Source organism: Taudactylus pleione, unplaced genomic scaffold (genome assembly GCF_031769625.1).
Source record: "Taudactylus pleione unplaced genomic scaffold, aTauple2 ptg000138l, whole genome shotgun sequence".
Taxonomy (NCBI): Eukaryota; Metazoa; Chordata; class Amphibia; order Anura; family Myobatrachidae; genus Taudactylus; species Taudactylus pleione.
The window spans coordinates 10021729-10041586 of record NW_028284540.1 but is presented as its reverse complement, the minus strand read 5'-3'; the positions used below and the strand labels follow the sequence as shown (position 1 = coordinate 10041586).

At 42.6% G+C, this 19858-nt stretch overlaps 1 protein-coding gene across 4 annotated transcripts in view; it reads right to left on the bottom strand.

The window, feature by feature from the left end:
* PTPN4 (protein tyrosine phosphatase non-receptor type 4) overlaps positions 1 to 19858 on the bottom strand; it is a 209023-nt gene that overhangs the window by 53939 nt on the left and 135226 nt on the right. For all 4 annotated transcript variants that reach the window (XM_088473641.1, XM_088473640.1, XM_088473638.1 and 1 more), the window contains 3 exons: positions 16973 to 17041; positions 13023 to 13157; positions 12278 to 12436 (listed from right to left, as the gene is read on the bottom strand). In XM_088473641.1, the coding sequence (XP_088329767.1) occupies positions 12278 to 12436; positions 13023 to 13157; positions 16973 to 17041 (363 nt within the window). The remainder of the gene's footprint in view (positions 1 to 12277; positions 12437 to 13022; positions 13158 to 16972; positions 17042 to 19858) is intronic.

Below are 19858 nucleotides of genomic sequence, written 5' to 3'. Positions count from 1 at the left end.
GAATACACTATGTATCAGAGGGATAAGGACCAAGTGGATGCTGTATGCTTACCAAATGTAATGTAATCTCGCACCATTACATAATGACGACTGCGTGTGGCAGGGGCGTAACTAGGTATTTAAAGGCCCCATAGCAAAAGTTTGTACCACCCAATGGTGAAAAAGCTTATTTACCAACAGTCAACTTGAAAATAGACCAAAAATCCACCCAAATTCACCATTTTCACAAGAACCATCAGAAAGAGTTCTATTTGGTTTAAGAAATGAAGATAGAAATATCTCTGCCCTTATCTTAATATTGTGAGATGGCAGAAAATATCAGTCAGGACTCCTATACTTAGGTCAAATACACATTATTTAATATAAATTCCACAAATAAAAATATTTTTCAACATCAATTACATATAATTGACTCGAAGTCAATTATATGTAATTGATGTTCAAAAATATTTTTGTATGTAGAATTTATATGAAATAATATGTGTATTTGACATAAGTACTGGAGTCCTGACTGATATTTTCTGCCATGTCACAATATTATTAAGATAAGCGCAGATATATTTCTATCTTGATTTCTGTTCTCTAGGTGTCTGAGCAATCACAAGCTTATTATCAATCTCTTGCTGCTGTATTAATTAATATATTCATCTGAAGGACACAACATTTTTTCTATTTTGTATATATACTCATGTGAATCTAATTAGCGCCGGAGATTGTGTTTTTCTTCCTTGGCTATTTGGTTTAAATCATGTACAATTGTCTGAAAACTCAATATGATGGAAAAAGCATGGGAGAGAAGAAGGTGAGGCACTGTAATGTTATAAAATCAGACATTTAAAAGGCATAGCAATGACTTTTCAAACCTCATGGATATGCAAATTAGCACTGGGATGAAGATGTTTGTGGGTAATACAGTGCATGTGACATGTTTTGGCCAATAGGAATGCTTTTGTATAATTTTGTGTCCATTTTGGGTTCTATTGAGGGTGAATAGAACACATTTAGAACTTCAAATAAAAACCAATGCACCATCAAAATCAGAATGGAACCCAAAATCGACTGTTAGTAAATGATCTATTTTGAATAGTAACACTGTGGTCGATTTTGTGAGGAAGTTGGTTCTATTTTGGTCGATTTTAAATGGAACCAAAATCAACTTTTAGCAAATTTACCCCCTTGTGTCCGTTGTGTCGAAGCTGGATAATTGACTGAGACAGGATCGGTTTAAAATTAGATCGGGGTGACGCCATTTTGTGAACGGTAATGAGACGCCATTTTGCGACTGGCCGCCCAGCGCCATTTTAGTGAAACTTGCCATTATAAATACATACGCCGATGCTAATATTTAGCGTTGTGCGATTCCCACGCAATAGAAAGAAGTTAAAGGTCCTCACCATACAAATACAGACAGTCATTAAAACATATAAAATTATTATCCCTGCAAAACACGTACCACCGTGTACTCCACAAAACAGTCGCACAATGCTAACTAGCGTCTTTTCCCAATTCCCCAATACTTACACACTGCACACTTACACAAAAGGTTCCCTAGCATTAAAGTGTAATAGCCAAGGTTTATGCAGTAATTATTAATGTTGTGTAACAAGGTTATTTGATATCTAAGGTTTAGTACATGGTAAGCAGACCGTGTTTGGTGTTGTACTGATCCACTGTGTCTTCCGGTATCATCGGTGAGAAGATCGCAACATGAGTCTGCAAACTATGGACTATAGAGAGTTTAAACATTAAAATGTACTCTGTAATGTTAGCAGCTTAGATTAGCATGCAGCGGGAAAAAGGACACAAAGGGTTGTTAGAGGCTGTTTGTGTCCATTCGAATTTACCTATGAACTATCCTGTAACAAAAGCACCTTTAAGAAGAACCAATGGAATCATGTCAAACTTATATATCCTCTTACAGGGATAGGCAATACAATAGATGAGCGTTCTCTGACCCCAGTCTTGAGTCTTCTGGCTGTGCTGTTGACGGAGGTTTCTAATGCTGATGCCGGTATCTGGGCCCAGAGCGCGTGCATATATAACAACTGTACCTTGGGTCTGTATGATTTATTTGCGCTAATTGTCTTTAGATCACAGCGTGTAACCATCTGTTTTTATATTGAATAATAACTTTTTGTGCTTTGGAACCACATTCAAAGTCTGAAAGCATTTATTTACTGTACGACTCACTCCGCTAAATAGCGACAATTTTAGAAGGTATAGGCAGGATTTTAGAAGGTATTGACAGGATTGCAGAGGTTTTAATTAGGTATCCATAGTTGGTTAAGTTTCCATAATGTATTAGACAACTCCAGTTTGCAGGTACAATTTGCAAAGAAATTAGATAAATAATTAAAATGAAAAAGGAAATAAAATAAAAATATGAATGGTAATAACAGAAATTAATCTATATCCATATAGAGTTATTTTAAGTGTAATGGTGCGTACACACGGGACAATTTTTTGAACAATTTGTCGTTAACGACAAAACGTAAAAAAAATGGTTCAGAGGTGTAACTATGAATGAAAATCACAAATGCGCGCTCCCGTTTGTTGTTTTCATTCATTGTCCGAACTTCCTGTCCAACCTGACGATATTGTCAGGTTGAACATGTTCGGGGATGAGGGAGGGAGCCCGGCACTGAACTAAATCGTTATTGATTTAGGTCAGTATTGTGCTCAGTGTTGTTAACAACACTGAGCACACCCCTGCCGGGGACACACAGGACTATTTTTGTTAGGGGTGAAAATCGTCCCTTGTGTACGCACCTTAAGCAAATGTAAGTGTGATAACAACTATTTTGTTTAACTGATGTTTGTACATTTTTCTATGTCAGTCGATTACACTATTATGTAATTCATATAGGTTACCTGTACTCTTTAAAAGACTGCAATAATACTATGTAATTATGTATTATGTTGATCTGTAATGCCTGAATAAAAGAAAATGTATAAAAAAATAAACAAACATGTTGTCATTATGGGGTATTGTGTGTAGAATTTTGAGGACAAAAATGAATTTATTCCATTTTGGAATAAGGCTGTAACACAACAAAATGTGTAAAAAGTGAAGCGTTGTGAATATTTTCCGGATGCACTGTATATCTGTAATGAAATGGTTCATAGGACATGGTTTACAGGATATCCCTGTTTCATCACATCAGCAAAGTGTGCTCAAACAATTTTGTCAAACAAGATTATTGTTAAAGAGGAAGTCAAAGCTCATTTAAATGAGTCGCATCTCATTCTAAATGTAGTCTGCATTTCAAAGACAATGACACTTCCCTTTATTACATGATCTGTTATGTGCCTATAATATACAGCGGAGTTATAAAAGAGATAGGGTAGGGTATCTGAGCCTGCCAATGGTGCAGTGCGGGTAAGGTTTCAAAGGAAAGCTTTTCCTCATTACCACCCTAGACCACCAGGGTGTCGAGTGTTCGACCCATGGCACAAAAAAATGCTGCAAAGTAAAAATGCTTTCAAAAATAAAAGTGTTAATAGATTTTTTTTATCAAATAACAAAATGCAAAGTGAATGAACAGAAGAGAAATCTAAATCAAATCAATATTTGGTGTTATCACCCTTTGCCTTCAAACCAGCATCAATTCTTCTAGGTAAACGTGCACAGTTTTTGAAGGAATTCGGCAGGGAGGTTGCTCCAAACATCTTGGAGAACAATAGATTGAGGCTTGATCAAATCCTTCAGTCTCTTCATGTAATCCCAGACAGACTCAATGATGTTGAGATCAGGGATTTGTGGGGGCCAAATCATCACTTCCAGGACTCCTTGTTTTTCTTTACACTGAAGATAGTTCTTAATGACCTTGGCTGTATGTTTGGGGTCGTTGTCCTGTGCAGAATACATTTGGAGCCAATCAGACGACTCCTCGATGGTATTACATGATGGATAAGTACCTGCTTGTATTTCTCAGCATTGAAGACACCATTAACCCTGATCAAATCCCAACTCCATTTGCTGAAATGCAGTGCCAAACTTACAAGGAACCTCCACCATGCTTCACTGTTGCCCGCAGACACTCATTATTGTACCGCTCTCCAGCCCTTCAGTGAACAAACGGCCTTCTGTTACTGCCAAATATTTAAAATTTTGACTCATCAGTCCAGAACACCTGCTGCCATTTTTCTACACCCCAGTTACTATGTTTTGTGCATAGTGGAGTCACTTAGCCTTGTTTCCACGTCAAAGGTATCGCATTTGGCTACAATTCTTACATGAATACCACTTTTGGTCAGACTTCTCCGAACAGTAGATGGGTGTACATGGGTCCCACTGGTGTCTGCCAGTTCAGAGCCAAAGGGCTGTAGAGAGGTACAATAATGAGTGTCTGCAGGCAACAGTGAAGCATGGTGGAGGTTCTTTGGAAGTTTGGGGCTGCATTTCAGCAAATGGAGTTGGGGATTTGGTCAGGATTAATGGTGTCCTCAATGCTGAGAAATACAGGGAGGTACTTAACCATTATGCAATACCATCAGGGAGGCATCTGATTGGCTTGAAATGTATTCTGCAGCAGAACAACTACCCCAAACATACAGCCAATGTCATTAAGAACTATCTTCAGCGTAAAGAAGAACAAGGAGTCCTGGAAATGATGATATGGCCCCATAGATCCCTGATCTCAACATCATCAAGATTATCTGGGATTACATGAAGAGACAGAAGGATTTGAGCAAGCCTACATCCACAGATCTGTGGTTAGTTCTCCAAGATATTTGGGACAACCTCCCTGCAGAGTTCCTTAAAAAACTGTATGCAAATATACCTAGAAGAATTGAAGAATGTATGCCATTTTGAAGGCAAAGGGTGATAACACCAAATATTGATTGGATTTAGATTTCTCTTCTGTTCGTTCACTTTATTTTTATCAATTACCAAAATGTAAACTATTAACACTTCTATTTTTGAAAGCATTCTTACTTTGCAGCATTTGTTCCACACTTGCCTAAATCTTTTGCACAACACTCTATATAATCAACGTCAATACAAAGATTAACTTTTTGTACCAAGGAACCTACAAAGAATAAGAAGATATCAATAGTGAATAGAAAAATGAAAAATTTACCATAAGCACAGGAAGGGTTCTCTACAGTAAGGGTGGTTAAGTTTTAGGGTTCTTTGCAATAAAAGCTGGTGATAGCAGACTCAAAACATAGATTTGATGCCATTCTTACAAGATGGCATTTGTAAAGGATTTTGGTACCTACCGGTAAATCCTTTTCTCTGATTCCACAGGGGACACTGGAGGTGCTTACGCTGGGTATAGAGGAGTGGATACCTGGAGCCGGCACTTTAAATAATTTAGAAGTGTGAAGCTCCTCCCCCTCTATGCCTCAACAGCCCTCAGTTTAGAAAATGAAGACCGAGAGGAGATGGAGAACAAGCGGCGTGAAAGGGAGAGAACAACACAATAATCAAAATATACAACATACGGAACAAACCGAACAGGCAGGTGAAGAGCGCTGAGGTGGGCGTCCAGTGTCCCCTGTGGAATCAGAGAAAAGGATTTACCAGTAGGTACCAAAATCCCATTTTCTCTTTCATCCACTAGGGGACACTGGAGGTGCTTACGCTGGGGACGTCCCAAAGTTTTCCCCACGGGGGGGAGCGCTCTGCGGCACCTGCAGAACTAGGCGGCCAAAATGGGATGCCGAAATAGCCAACGTATCAAATTTGTAAAACTTGACAAACGTGTGAACTGAAGACCAAGTGGCCGCACGGCACAATTGTGACGTGGAGGCTCCCCTACCGGTCGCCCATGACACACCCACAGAATGTGTGGAATGAGCCGAAATGGACGAAGGAGGCCGGCGGTCAGCACTAACATAAGCCTGCTGAATAGTCAGCCGGATCCAACGTGCCAAAGTCTGCTTAGACGCTGGCCAACCCCCTCCGAACCGCATCATAGAGGACAAAAAAAACGACTCAGACTTATGGAGGGAAGCAGTCCTGTCAACACAGATGTGGAGAGCTCTAACCACATCCATGGTAGAAGAACCACCACAGTCCTCCACCGAAGACGGTACCACAATAGGCTGAATAATATGAAAAACTGACAGTACCTTGGGAAACCGTCCGCAGTTCCTCCCCATCAGCATGAAACACAAGGTAAGGTGGTTTATAGGACAGAGCACTCAATTCTGAAACTCTACGAGCCAATGCTAGAGCCAGGAGGAGGACCGTCTTCCAAGACAAGTACTTAATATGAACCTCTTCCAAAGGTTCAAACATGGACGACTGAAGAAACAGAAACACCAAATTCAAGTCCCAGGGCGCTATCGGAGGTACAAAAGGAGGCTGCACACGCAAGACCCCCTGAAGAAACGTCTGCACCTCAGGAATGAGGGCCAATCTCCGTTGAAAGAAAATGGAAAGGGCAGAAACCTGCACCTTTAAAGTTCCAAGACGAAGGCCAGAATCCAGACCAGTCTGAAGAAAAAAACAGAAACCGGGACAACCGAAAAGTCCTAGAGGGAAGATCCCGACTGGAACACCATGAGACATAAGAACGCCAGATGCGATGATAATGTGCAGCCGAAAATGGTTTCCTGGCGCGTAGCATGGTGGGAATAACAGAGTCTGGGATTCCTCTGCGTCTTAGGATATCAGGTTCAAGAGCCACCCCGTTAAATGCAGTTGCGCTAGGTTGGAGTGTATGAAAAGACCCTGCTGTATCAGATCTGGGCGCAGAGGAAAGGGCCATGGATCGTCTGCCAATAGGGACCGAAGGTCCGAGAACCAACTTCTTCGAGGCCAGTTCGGAGCCACGAGAATGACAGTCTGACGCGTGTTTTAGCCTTTTTAGCAGTCGAGGAAGAAGTGGAATCGGAGGAAACGAAGTCGTAGATCCACAGAACTGTCAGAGCATCTACTGCCTCTGCCTGCGGATCTCGAGTTCTTGACACGTATACCGGGAGCTGACGATTCTTTCTAGATGCCATGAGGTCCACCTGAGGACATCCCCATCGACGTATCAGCGCATTGAATACATCTGGATGAAGCTTCCATTCCCCGGGATGGATATCCTGGCGGTTTAGGTAATCCGCTTCCCAGTTGTCCACACCAGGGATGAATACCGCTGACAGGATTACTGACTGGCTCTCGGCCCACCGGAGGATCTAAGTTACTTCTCGCATGGCCATGCGACTCCGAGTCCCTCCTTGGCGGTTGATGTACGCGACGGTCATCGCGTTCTCGGACTGAACTCTTACCAGACGAGTCCTTAGAAACTCTGTTGCTTCTATCAGAGCAATGTAATCGCTCTGAGTTCCAACACATTTATTGGCCACTTTGTTCTAGAGGGGACCATCGACCCTGAAAGTGATAATCGAGGACTACTGCTCCCCATCCTCGAAGGCTGGCATTCGTTGTTACAATGATCCAGTCCCACACTCCGAATCTTCGGCCAGCTAAAAGATTGTTGGATTGTGACCAGAGAAGGACCACTCTGGTAACTGGGCTCAGACGGATCTGTCGATGTAGAAGCAGATGAGATGATAGTAGGTCCAGCTGAAACACCCTTGACTGGAACAGCCCGAACTGTAGTGCCTCGAAAGCAGCTACCATCTTCCCCAGGAGACGCAGACAAAGAAGTATAGACCTTCTTTGGTCTGAGTACCAGCCAAACTAACAACTGGATATCCCGGGCTGTGTCTATTGGAAGGAAGATCCCCTGTGATGCCGTATCTAAGATCATGCCCAGAAGCAGGAGCTTCTGGGAGGGATTGAGATTTGATTTCTTGAAGTTGATTATCCAACCGTGTTGGATTAGAGTCTGATATGTCAGTAAGGCATGACTTGTAAGAAGAGATACCGATTGCGCCTTGAGTAACAGGTCATCCAAATAAGGGACTATGTTCACTCCCTATGACCGAAGGAGAGCAATCATGACTGACATGAGTTTGGTGAAGATACGGGGAGCTGAGGATAACCCGAACGGCAATGCCCGAAACTGATAATGATCTTTCAATATGGCGAAACACAGAAAGGCTTGGTGTGGTTCCCAGATGGGAACATGGAGATAGGCATCCTTGATATCCATGCATAATAGGAACTCTCCTGGTTCCAAGCTCGCAATAACGGACAGCAGAGACTCCATTTTGAACCGATACATCTTCAGATACCGGTTCAATAACTTGAGGTTCAAGATGGGCCTCACCGATCCATCCTGTTTGGGTACTACAAATAGATCTGAGTAAAACCCCATACCTCGTTGATGTTCTGGAACCGAAACTAGCACAGATGATATTACTAGAGCCCGGATAGCCTCCTGTAGAACCATGGCCTTGTCTGCAGGTATTGGCAGACTTGTAGTAAAGAACCGAGGTGGAGGGGGGACCTTGAAGTCTAAACGGTACCCCAGGGAAATTAGTCTGCAGATCCACGGTTCTGGAGAGGTCTGGTTCCAAACCTGTTAAAATCCTTGCAGGCGGGCTCCCACTGTAGGTGGTCCCAGGTGGGACTGAACACCGTCATGCCACCTATTTCTCAGTTGGTTTAGGCTCCTTTCTACGTGCAACCGTGTGTGGGCGACCTCTACCTCTGCCGCCTCTTGCTTGTGAGGGAGCACCACTGGCTACCATGAAAGGAATTTGGCGCACGAAAGGAACGAAACGAAGGTCCAGCGTAAGCTCTTCTGGGAGCCAGTGCAGTTAATGGGAGAAAGGAAGACTTACCCCCCGTGGCCTGGAATATCCATTTGTATAATTCGGGCCAAACAGCATGTCGCCATTGAATGGTAAACCCTCCACCGCACGCTTGGATTCTGCATCCGCATGCCAGGTGCGTAACCAGAGGGCTCTGCGGCCCGAAATACCAGAAGCAGATATGCGAGCACTAAGCTGACTGATATCTTTTGACGCTTCTCCCAGGTAAACTGCAGACTCACGGATGTGTTCCCCAAGCAGTAACAAGGGTGGGCCTAAGTTAGGCACCCGCTGCAGTATAAATAGATCTTAGCGTTGTCTCCAATTTACGATCCGAAGGATCCTTTAGTACTGTAGCTCCCGGTACTGCCGGTACTGGGAGTGCTGTTTTCTTAGAGAGATGGAAGACAGACGGATCTACTGGAGAGGGTGTTTCCCACTTTTCCCTCATGGATGATGGAAAAGGGTAGCTAGACTGAAATCGGCGTGGAAATTGGAACAGTTTATCCGGTTGTTTCCAGGCCACTGATAGCTGCTTTTGAAGATGCAGTGAGAATGGAAAAACCGCAGCGCTTTCACAAAATAATTCACACTCCTGGGATGCAGGAATTACATCCTCAGGTAAGTTAAGGATTTTTCTGACTGCCAAAATTAGAGATTCCACCCCGGGAGAGGTGGACTCTAGAGAGGTCTCGTCCTGTAACGCTTCCTCCAATTCCCCTTCGTCAGTCCTTGTAAGGAAGTGGAGGGTGCGGACACAGCTGTACCCATTACCTGTACCAGGGTGTCTAGAGACTTGGTTAGCCCAGCAACCCAGGGAGGCTGAGACTTCCGTGCTTCAACTAACTCAGACGTTAAATACGTCATTACTCCTACCATGTCAGCGGCCCATGTAGGCGCAGGTGAGGCAGTAATAGCCATAGGTGGATCAATAGCTATACAAGGATCACATAACGTGGACCCAGTGGCATGCAGCTTAGATAGTTTGTTGTTACACATAGAAAAGACAAACATCTTTTGAGCAGCTTTTCTTCTGTTTGACATGAATACACACAGTCACCACACACAGAGGGACAGAGTATAAAGTAAAGATAAACAGAAGGCTGGCTTGGGACACAGAGGAGGAGATACACCCCACTCCCTTCCCACAGATCAGATTCCCTGCACCCCCAGTGTATTATGCACAGCCTCTGTACCAGAGCCTTCTGTGCCTAATTTGTATCTGCACACTGCAGCCAGGTTGGGGAGCAAGAGAATCCAGCCTCTGTAGCTCTGCTGCACACTTCCTGAATAAGGGAGAGATGCAGGCATGTATTAGTTAAACACGGCAGCCACGCTGTTTAACACAGCCACTTGCCGCGTATAGAGAGACAGCCTGCGGTGATTAGGCTCCGCCCCCTTCTTCATGCCCTAAGGGCTCCAATTATGGCTGCTATGTGGCCATTACCTCCCCCTCCGCGCCAACCGCATGTATCAGTGGGGAGAGGGGAGAAGCAGGGAGCCGCGTGTAGCGCTGTGTACACGCAGCTTCCCTAACACAGTGCAGTGTAGCGCCTACAGCGGGACAGGAGCCACTTGTAGCGCTTGTTAACCTGCGCTATGTACACACTAGCACAGTGCAGCATGCTGTGTTAGTGCTATTGACAGCGGGGAAGGAGCCGGGGGATGCACAGCTTGTTACTCACTGCGTGTCCCCGAAGGTCTCTCTCGGCAGGTCAGCAGAGTCTTCTCTTCTTGTGTGTGAAGACTCTGTTGTGGCGGTAAGGAGCTGTCAGGAGCTCTTTTGGAAAGAGCCCTGCGCACTCCTTCCTGATGTTCTAAAACACCAGGGCGCCAGGTACCCGGACCCCACCTTTTAGATAGGTGGCGAAGGGTACCTATAGGAGTGTAAAAGATGTATAAAATAAAAAATAAAGAAATAAATAAGTGTCTTGCTGGAGCACAGCAGATTGTGACCAGCTCCTAGAGGCACATTTTCTAAACTGAGGGCTGATGGGGCATAGAGGGGGAGGCGCTTCACACTTCTAAATTATTTAAAGTGCCGGCTCCAGGTATCCACGCCTCTATACCCAGTGTAAGCACCTCCAGTGTTACCTAGTGGATGAAAGAGAAATGTAATTTGTAAAGAACATTAATGCTGGTGATTGACCCAGGATCATTTTTAAATCTAAGGTTAAATTGGTAGCTGCCAGGGGTTTTAATTTGCCATTCTCTGGACAACGGATTAATAATTTATGAAAGGTTGAAGATGATGGGCCTGAGTCTACATCGGACGCAAAGTGGCTGTATTTGTGTGATGCCGCTGACCCAGAATTACTACCGTATGCGACAATCTTTATTGCTAATGTGAGTATCAGTATGGCTTCAAGTGGGAAGCCGCAACGCCCACCATTATACCTTCTACAAGCGCAATCATTAGTATGGCATTTTCACCTGACCCATGCTAGGTGCAAGAGATCAGCTCATATAAACCTCTGCAAACTAAAAGATACACTAACCTTAATGTTAATATGCGCCTCGCACATGGTAACCTCCCTGCCAAATGGAGTTTTAACTTATCCCTATGTGAAGACTGTGAGTAGACTTATGGGGGGCTATGTCAGTGCCGCGGTCTGTCATAAATTCAGTCATGTTTGGAACTGGCTACACACACCCACATATAGCACTCTCTAACCCCTCCCCTTCATGTCATCACATGTATCTTTGGATTAGCTCCGCCATGAAGAAATTGTAGAAGATTAACCACATCTCAATTAGATTGGCAGGTAACCTCTGGTAGGATATAAAGGCATTATGGAGAGGAGAAATAACAGCTATGGTAAACTTACCTTTGTTAACTCTTTTTCTTCGAGGTCCATAGGATCCACAGGGATAACCATGGGATGCAGGTGGTTGGAGCTCACCGGGCACCAAACAGTCAAAAGCTTTATCTACCAGGATGCACAGGTCCTCCTCCACATATATCCCGACCCCAGCCAATGACAGACAGTTTTGAAAACAAGCCCAAGGCAGGAAAGAGGAGAAGGAAGAACAGTACACACAAGAAACACTCTCACAGAAGATGAGGGAATCAGTGACCAAGAAGAAAAATACCCAATGAAGCCAGGTGTGTCAGGGTGGGCGCCCTGTGGATACTATGGACCTTGAAGAAAAAGAGTTAACAAAGGTAAGTCTACCATAACTCTTATTTTCTTCATCAGGGTCACTATGGATCACCATGGGGATGTCCTAAAGCAGTTTCCCCTAAGGGTGGGGACGCTCCTGCGCAGTAAGGAGAATCCAGCACCCAAAGGAACCATCCAGAGAGACAAAGGTATCAAAGGCGTAAAACCTGAGAAAGGTGTGGACGGAAGACCACGTGGTCGCTCTGCAAAATTGTTCAGCAGAAGTGCCACGGTGAACCGCCCACAGACCTAGTAGAATGGGACCCACAGACCTAGTAGAATGTGCTGTAACAGTGTTTGGAACAGTAAGACCAGCTTACGTGTAAGCCTGAGAGATTTTCATGCTGAGCCATCGAGGCAGGCAGGCTAGCTATCATGCTGCTTGAAGAAATACAAAATGTACAAAAGCACAGATGACTGGACATTTACACAATAAACTGGAAACTTACTTTGGAGAGTCCAAGATAATGCTGTTTGCCTGGGTAGAAGACGGAGACCTGTGGTTTGTGAAGACTTCGCCTGGAGAAGTGTGAATTGCACGTTCTACCAGGTGCCCAACTGAAGAGGGGCGCAGTCGCGTTCCCTCCTGAGTGAATGTGGAGCTCCGGCTACGTATAAAGACAATGTGGTTAGAAAGTGTCCTGAATATGAAGTACATTTCCAATAATAATATGAACAGGAAAATAATTACATTTATATATGTGTCTTGAAACCTTCCCCTAGAATCAGGCTATAAAGAACCTCACAAAGATCGTTGGACCCACAGTTAGCTTATAATTTGCAGCAGAGTTCGAGCGCCGTCATGGCAACAGCCCTGCTCTTACTATACAATCGTGTTTACATCAGATTGAGGACCACTCACACTGATACATACAAAGTGGCTCACATTTACTGCATGAAAGGAAATGTGCAAATGTATAATTATCTGTCCATACCTATAAAATAACTTTCCAAAATTTTAGGGTTTTAATGGTTCTATAAGTTCTGCTTTAAACCATCTCTTTCAAAGTGATGCCAGCCTGACACAATCTGATTACTCATTTATAACAATACAACTTGCATTCAGCTATTTTCTTGAACCTACTGCTGTATATATTTTTTCAGAGCTTTAGCATGGTTGTCAGGTGCCAGCCCCTTCTATACAAGCATTCACTGATCTATTGCTGGAGGAATGAGAATAAAAGTGCTACTTACTGGTTGGGGGTTCCAGGCGGGGAACGGGAAGGCAGGCTCTGTGTTTCTAGTCTTTCATTAGACAAGGAGTTCCTGCTCACCACCTCCCAATCCATATCACTGACCAGTTTACGTGATAATGGTTTACTTGGGGACCTGTGAAAAACACAAACTTACTCAACTTTCCTACTTATTCACAGAACCACCATAGCTGCGTTCATGACATAACCATACTATTCGCAGCATTCTAAGTGGTAACCAAACAGTGTGCCAACTTGCTTTAGTCAGCCTTTTCCTAAGTTTGATGTGTAAAACACGGGCCTCTTGGCCTCAGACACCCTCCTACACATTCTCATGACAAAACCTTCTTTTACACTTTCTAACGTTTTATCACCACACAACAATTTAAAGGATGAAGGAAACTAACAACAATGTATAGACATACAATGATATAAGAAGATGCTTACTAAATTAGTATTTCATTCTGTATTAGTAGTGTGTGGATGACGGGCAAGTATATATTTTACTTTAGCCTGAGCGATAAAATCATTTTAAGTAGTTCTAACCTATGAAACTCATATTTATTGGTTACTTTGATTAATGTGGCACATTTTTTATTATATAAAACTGTGAGAATATTCAACTGCCCTGAAACATTTTTATATGAAACATAGTAATGGAATTTCAACCTGTTGCACATACTGGGGCTAAAGAAAAATGTACAGCATAGCATAATGTTATCACTCAGGGCCGTAACTAGGGTAGTGCGTCCGGTGTCATGGCACAGGGCACCGCAGGGCAGGGGGCGCCGTTTGGGCCAAATTTCTGTTTATTATCATTCTCACTTGTAGCTTCCTCTTATTTTATCCCCAGCATCTCCTGGCCTCCCCTATCTTTTCCCTGGCCCTTCCCCATGAGGTATGGGCCCTCTTTTGGGTGCATTATATCCCTAGTTGCAAAATGGGGGGGGGGGAGCCAATGCTCTTTCTGGCACAGGACACCAAAAAAGTCTTGTTACGGCTCTGATGTCACTGTCTCACAGGGAAAGAAACGGCTGTCTTCTGGTGAATACAAATTCACAGCACAAAATGACCGCCTCACCGGTGTGTGCAGGCAACAACTTTTTTGCAAACTTTTTCACATACACACTGTAGTAAAAATAAAAGATAGAACCACGCACCGCCATCACTACCCCTGCCAGGCAACGGGCACTGCATCGAAACAAACCTGCTACCTACACATCATGGAGGGCAAAAGGAATGAATCAAACACAAGATCATTTCTCCTGATCAGCATGCAACCCAAGTGTTAATCCATGTTCCGGATCTGCCAAACAGTCACTTAAGTCCAACAGTTATTTGATGGAGACTAATTATCACTTTATATTGTGGTGGTAAATAAACTGGTAATGTACATAATAATTTTGTCTGTACATCACCCTATACAAATTACAGGCACCGGCATCACATCCTGTCATGTATTTTTGTTTAGTGAAAGAGCCCCCCTCCCCCTAAATATGGCAGAAGGAGAGTAGGGAGATCTAATTACACAGATGGAACTGCCTCTTGCATCGGGGACTCACCTGACAGGCTCAGTGTGAGCCAAAAATGTGATAATGCTGCATGACAGCCCCTGCATTCAGCGAATCTGCATAATATTAGGTTTTTTTGACTCTAATAAACACTTTTGAAAGCCAGAGTCCCACCCACTCATTGGTTTTCTTCTACATTTCCTGTTCAGCCCGTCAAGTCGAAGTTTACCACAAGGTTGAATGTCTAATCACAGCAATTAACCTTCTGCTTGCCAGGAGCTGCTGTACATTGTACTGTAGAAGGGTTTTTGAACACTGTCTCTGCAAAGGGGATTCAAGCTGGTAGAGTTTCCACTGACATACATGCACTAAAAAATATTGTGCACAATTTTATTACTGTGGTATCCAGCAGCCAGAGACCCTGGCTTCATGGACTACCAGAATGGTGCACCCATTGCACACTAATGCACGTTTATATTCTCCACTGCAATGTAGTAGTGCATCTAGGTCTACAAAATCTGAAGGTGAACTGCGCAGAAGTGGAAATGGCTCATCAATATTCAAACTTCGCTGCCTTTAGAACAAAAAGTTTTGGTAACTTATTCCTTACATTTTTTTCCTACATTACTCCTCAGGTTCACATATGGCTTGAATTAATCATGAGAGTGATGGGTTATCAAGACTGTATTTATTACATGCATCAAAGCTTTTTATTCCACTGCTGTGAAAGTCAGCCACAACAGGCAGAAATCAAACCGCACTTGTGCAAATCTCTCAACCCACAGTGGAACTAAAGCTGACCAGCACATTTGCACTCCAATTAGACATCTACTTACTGACTGACTAAGCTTGCCATACACGTCCAGATAAAATACCTGTCAGACAGACAGACATTTTATCTGGCAGCCTGCCAGCCGCAGATGTGCGCAGCATACACTGAGATTTATCACAGTGTATTTGCCTGACATCTGCGCTCCGCCACCAGGGGAGGAGACATTTCCCTGTTCCTTCCATTGGAAGGAACACAGGAAATGTCTGTCTGTCGGCCGCGGCTGGGCATACACTGCTCGATGCGGCCGACAGTTTACCTCTTAAACATTGCATCGGACGGGCATGCTGGACAATCCGGTATGCCCGACCGAGCACTATATAACCCTCGGTCGCCCGAACACATGCTACAATTATCGGGGCGATCCGCGGATACCGGGCGATAATTGTAGCATGTATGGCCAGCTTAAGCAAGCCGTATTAACAACTTCAGAGAATTCAATTTGAATTTTTTCCTTCATATTATTATAATTTTTTTTTGGGTTGGGTGTAATTAGACATAACCTTGTTCTCAACCTTAGCACAAGCTGCTGTCATACAAAGCCTTTACTCTGCTACCCCTCATCTTGTTAAGATTCCTCCCAATATAATATGAAGACCACCATTCTACTGAACAGTTGACTTTCAGTTTTTAAAGAAGAGGGAGGCAGTGTGGAGCAAGACCAAGACACTACGAGACATCTCTGATGGAGTGTTGCCATACATAGCTGAAACTCAGATTTTAGTGGTAAATTTACTAAGATGGGAGTTCTATTTAAGTGATGTTGTCTATAGCAACCAATCAGATTCTACTTCTCATTTATCTAGTACCTTCTAGAAGATAATACCTGGAATCTGATAGGTTGCTATGGGCACCCTCACTTCTTAATAGAACTCCCAACTTAGTAAATGTACCCCTTAGTATGTGGCTATCACTGTACATTTGAAAACTCAGCGAAGCTTTGAAGCATTGCGCTACTGCCACCTGGTGGATGACTAATTTAATTCCATAATGTACACACATCTTGCAGTCAGAATACAGAACTATCGCCCCACTGTCAACAGGGATGTAGATGTTGCATTACAAGTAAATAGAGCAGAAATCTTTAGATTAAAATCATTGTCCAGTCTTCACACCGTGTGGAAGACCGAGGGTGGGGAAAGATACAACTTGTGCGAATGCTCCTGCTTACTATTACTGTTTGGTGACATCCATATCACAGGCAACATGATAATATCAAGAAGCCAGAGAAGAATGACTCAAATATTGGAAAGAAAAATCTGCAAATGAAACTAACCCATACAACAAATACATAAGACTATTTTGGGTCTTCATATTGGGAAAACACTGTATTAGGACAATGATATGGATATCTGAGATAAAGAGTAAATCTTAACACACATATGTAGAACAGAGAACAGGGCAATCTGACAACAAGCAGCGAGAAAACCAGTCATGTATTTCTATGGAGCTAAATGCAGATCACATGCAGAGCTTTATCTTTTGCCAAACCATAAACACAGTGTTGTCATGCGGGATCCTTTAAATAGCATTTTTACAAACAAAAAACAGAAGAAGAATAAGAAACACAACCCATAGCAACACAAACAGCGTATGTAACTTATTGCTTACCGTGCAAATACCCTGTCCTTATTGGCCTTCTCCTTTCCATACTGCACAGACTGCACCTCTGTACGCCCACTACAATGAGAGAGAAGGTATTATTATTTAGCTTTATTCACAAGTGATATTTAGTGATGTAGTAATTAAATAACTATGTAATACTTTTAAAAATATACAAATTAAGACCAGTTTTAAGAGCAGCAAACCTACTCATAATGTGAAATAGTTCTGAGACAGATGGGGCACATCCACTACGATCTACTCCCTGTCCAATCTCTAAACGATTTTCTCTTGATTTTTTCCCTTGAAATTTATCTATCAGTCTGAACGATTTGCAAACGATCTTTAATAGATCAGGTGAAATTGACCTGCATGTTCAGTCGACTGACGAGACGATCAAACGACCAGCGGGAGCGCGCAACGTTGATCGTTAACGACCAAACACTGCACGATTTATAAACGATTTTTAAACGATTGAACGATAACGTCGTCGTTATCGTTCAATCGCCTGTAAAAGCCATGTAGTGGATGCCCCCCTTTAGGTAACCTGAGGGGTCTTTAGGTGTTGTGAAACTACAAGACTCTGCATCCCCTGCCAGCCAAAGACCACGATTTGTCATTTCAAAACACCTGAAATACATGTGTATGCCTAATAGTAACTAAATATAGAAGAGTAACACCAGCCCTTCTCAGCTTAGACAACACTTTCGGAACACTTGTTACGTCCACACAGGCAATAATTTTGACACCATCTCTGTTTTGTTTTTGCCAGGCGAGCAGGTGAGAAGCAGAATCAGACCTGGAGGTCACTGGCTGGTGTAAGCAGATAGCAGAACAGGTATTGGGAAATGAGAAGCAGCATCCGTATACACTGTGCCAGTGACTTGCCAAACTAATCAATTATTGTGATGTATTATTTTGTCTCCCATCCATTCAGCTGCCAAAATAGAACAGATGAGGCATGGAATTAATGCACATGTCCAATCTCAGATAATCTACATACAATGTAAAGCTGCGCGCGCACACACACACTATAAACAGTGCTGATAAAAGAGCTCACTCTAGCAGGCCTAAGGTGTAGTATACCCAGGGGGCTCTAGGACTCCATCATAAATAACCAGACCCTATATTGCCATGACAGCTGACTTTAAGATATTACCACAATTAAGTTCACTGTCTGTAGGAAACAACACACATTTGACATTTAAAGGGTCTTTATATAGTTTAAGTATAGTGCATTACCTGTTACTATTGTTGCAAAAAAAAACTTTGACACTTCCCTCTCTGAGACAAACGGTTGTCCAAGACCATAGACAACATTACAGTAATCCGAGATAAAATAAGTATTGTAGGTAGCACCGAGCAGCCATTGAAAAAAACAATAAAACTGGACACTTGTTATTACTAGAGGAATTTAAGCATAAGATTAAAAACTGCTAAAAAAATAATATTTATTACTATTAATTTCTGAAAACATAGAAGTGTGATATGGTAACTGCGTTTCTAACATTACCGCAGCAGTAACCAGTGCCACATAACCAGAATGATCTGGTGTTTGTTTTACCGGAACTATAAAGATTTTGTCTCCATTCTAGGATCTGTCCATCAAAAATTGAAGAAACAATCTAACAAATAACTAAGAAAAAATATTTCAAACTTGGTTTATGGGAGTCATCAGAACAGGTGAATTTTGCTCAGTCTGGTCTCATGTTTCAGTCAGCTCACCCTAGACTGAGACTTGATGGGGAAGGGGGAGTGTGGCACTACTGGAAGTGTCCTCTCTAGTGACCAAGAGGTTACATGAGGAATACCAAAGACAGATGTGGGTAGATCTGCGAGCCAAGGAGCAGCTCAGACAATTTTTAGAAACGGACAGTTTGCCAGCACACTTGAGCCTGTCAACTAGCAGTGAAATATCTGACACCATCATGAATGGAGGGGACGACTGCAGGAGACTCAGATGGAATTGGATCTGTCAGAAATGTTCGGGGCCAACAGAAAGGAACTTGGTAAATTTGTTCTATATATTCAGGTACACAGGCGCCGACCAGACCTCTAAAAATAGCCAGCTCTCCGGCAGTGGAACTGCAGACCAGAGTAGGTGCTGCTTGTGCCAGTGACCAGGCAGCAGTTACAGTCTGTGAAAATTGCTTTTTTACCATTAACCACAGCTGCTAGTTTCATGCATATTGTGAGCATTGAATATGCTGCCACTATATTAGGCACAGGATACATATACAGACAAAGACTAACTGTGCATCATGAGCGACTGAAATAGTTACAATAAAATTGAACATCAAAAAAAATTAAGATACTTCTTTAAAAGCTCCATAAGTGCATCTATTCAGATAAGTGAAAAACTTATTTCAAAAGTAACAACACCAGTATATAGTCTGAGTTTTCATGACTGCTATATATAAAGGAAACAAATTGCTGCTTAATTTAAATGTTTTGCCTATTTTTATTAAAAGGAAAAAAACACATTAATGAGGTTAAGACATTTTTTTTGCAGTGGGCTTCCGATACTTCAGATCCAAGTCAACGACATGAGATGCAGGTCAGACATGTTATGACTAAAAAGTCTCTCGAGTTATAAAAAAAAAAAAAAAGTCGCTAAAAGTATACCCAAACCGTAATAAAGCAGAAACACGTCACTATCAATAATAAATCTATTTACTAAACGTTTAGTCATCCACCAAGAACTACCTTGGAATACAAATAATTATAAAAATCCAGACAAAAATATCTAACAAACATTGTATTATTCTATAAACATTATATATGAGCAATTCAGACTTATATGCTGCTAACTGGAACATTAACAGTAAGTTGTCAGTATATCTTGTCTTAAAATATTTTTAATTAGTAGATTCACAAACTTGACAGGCTGCCAAA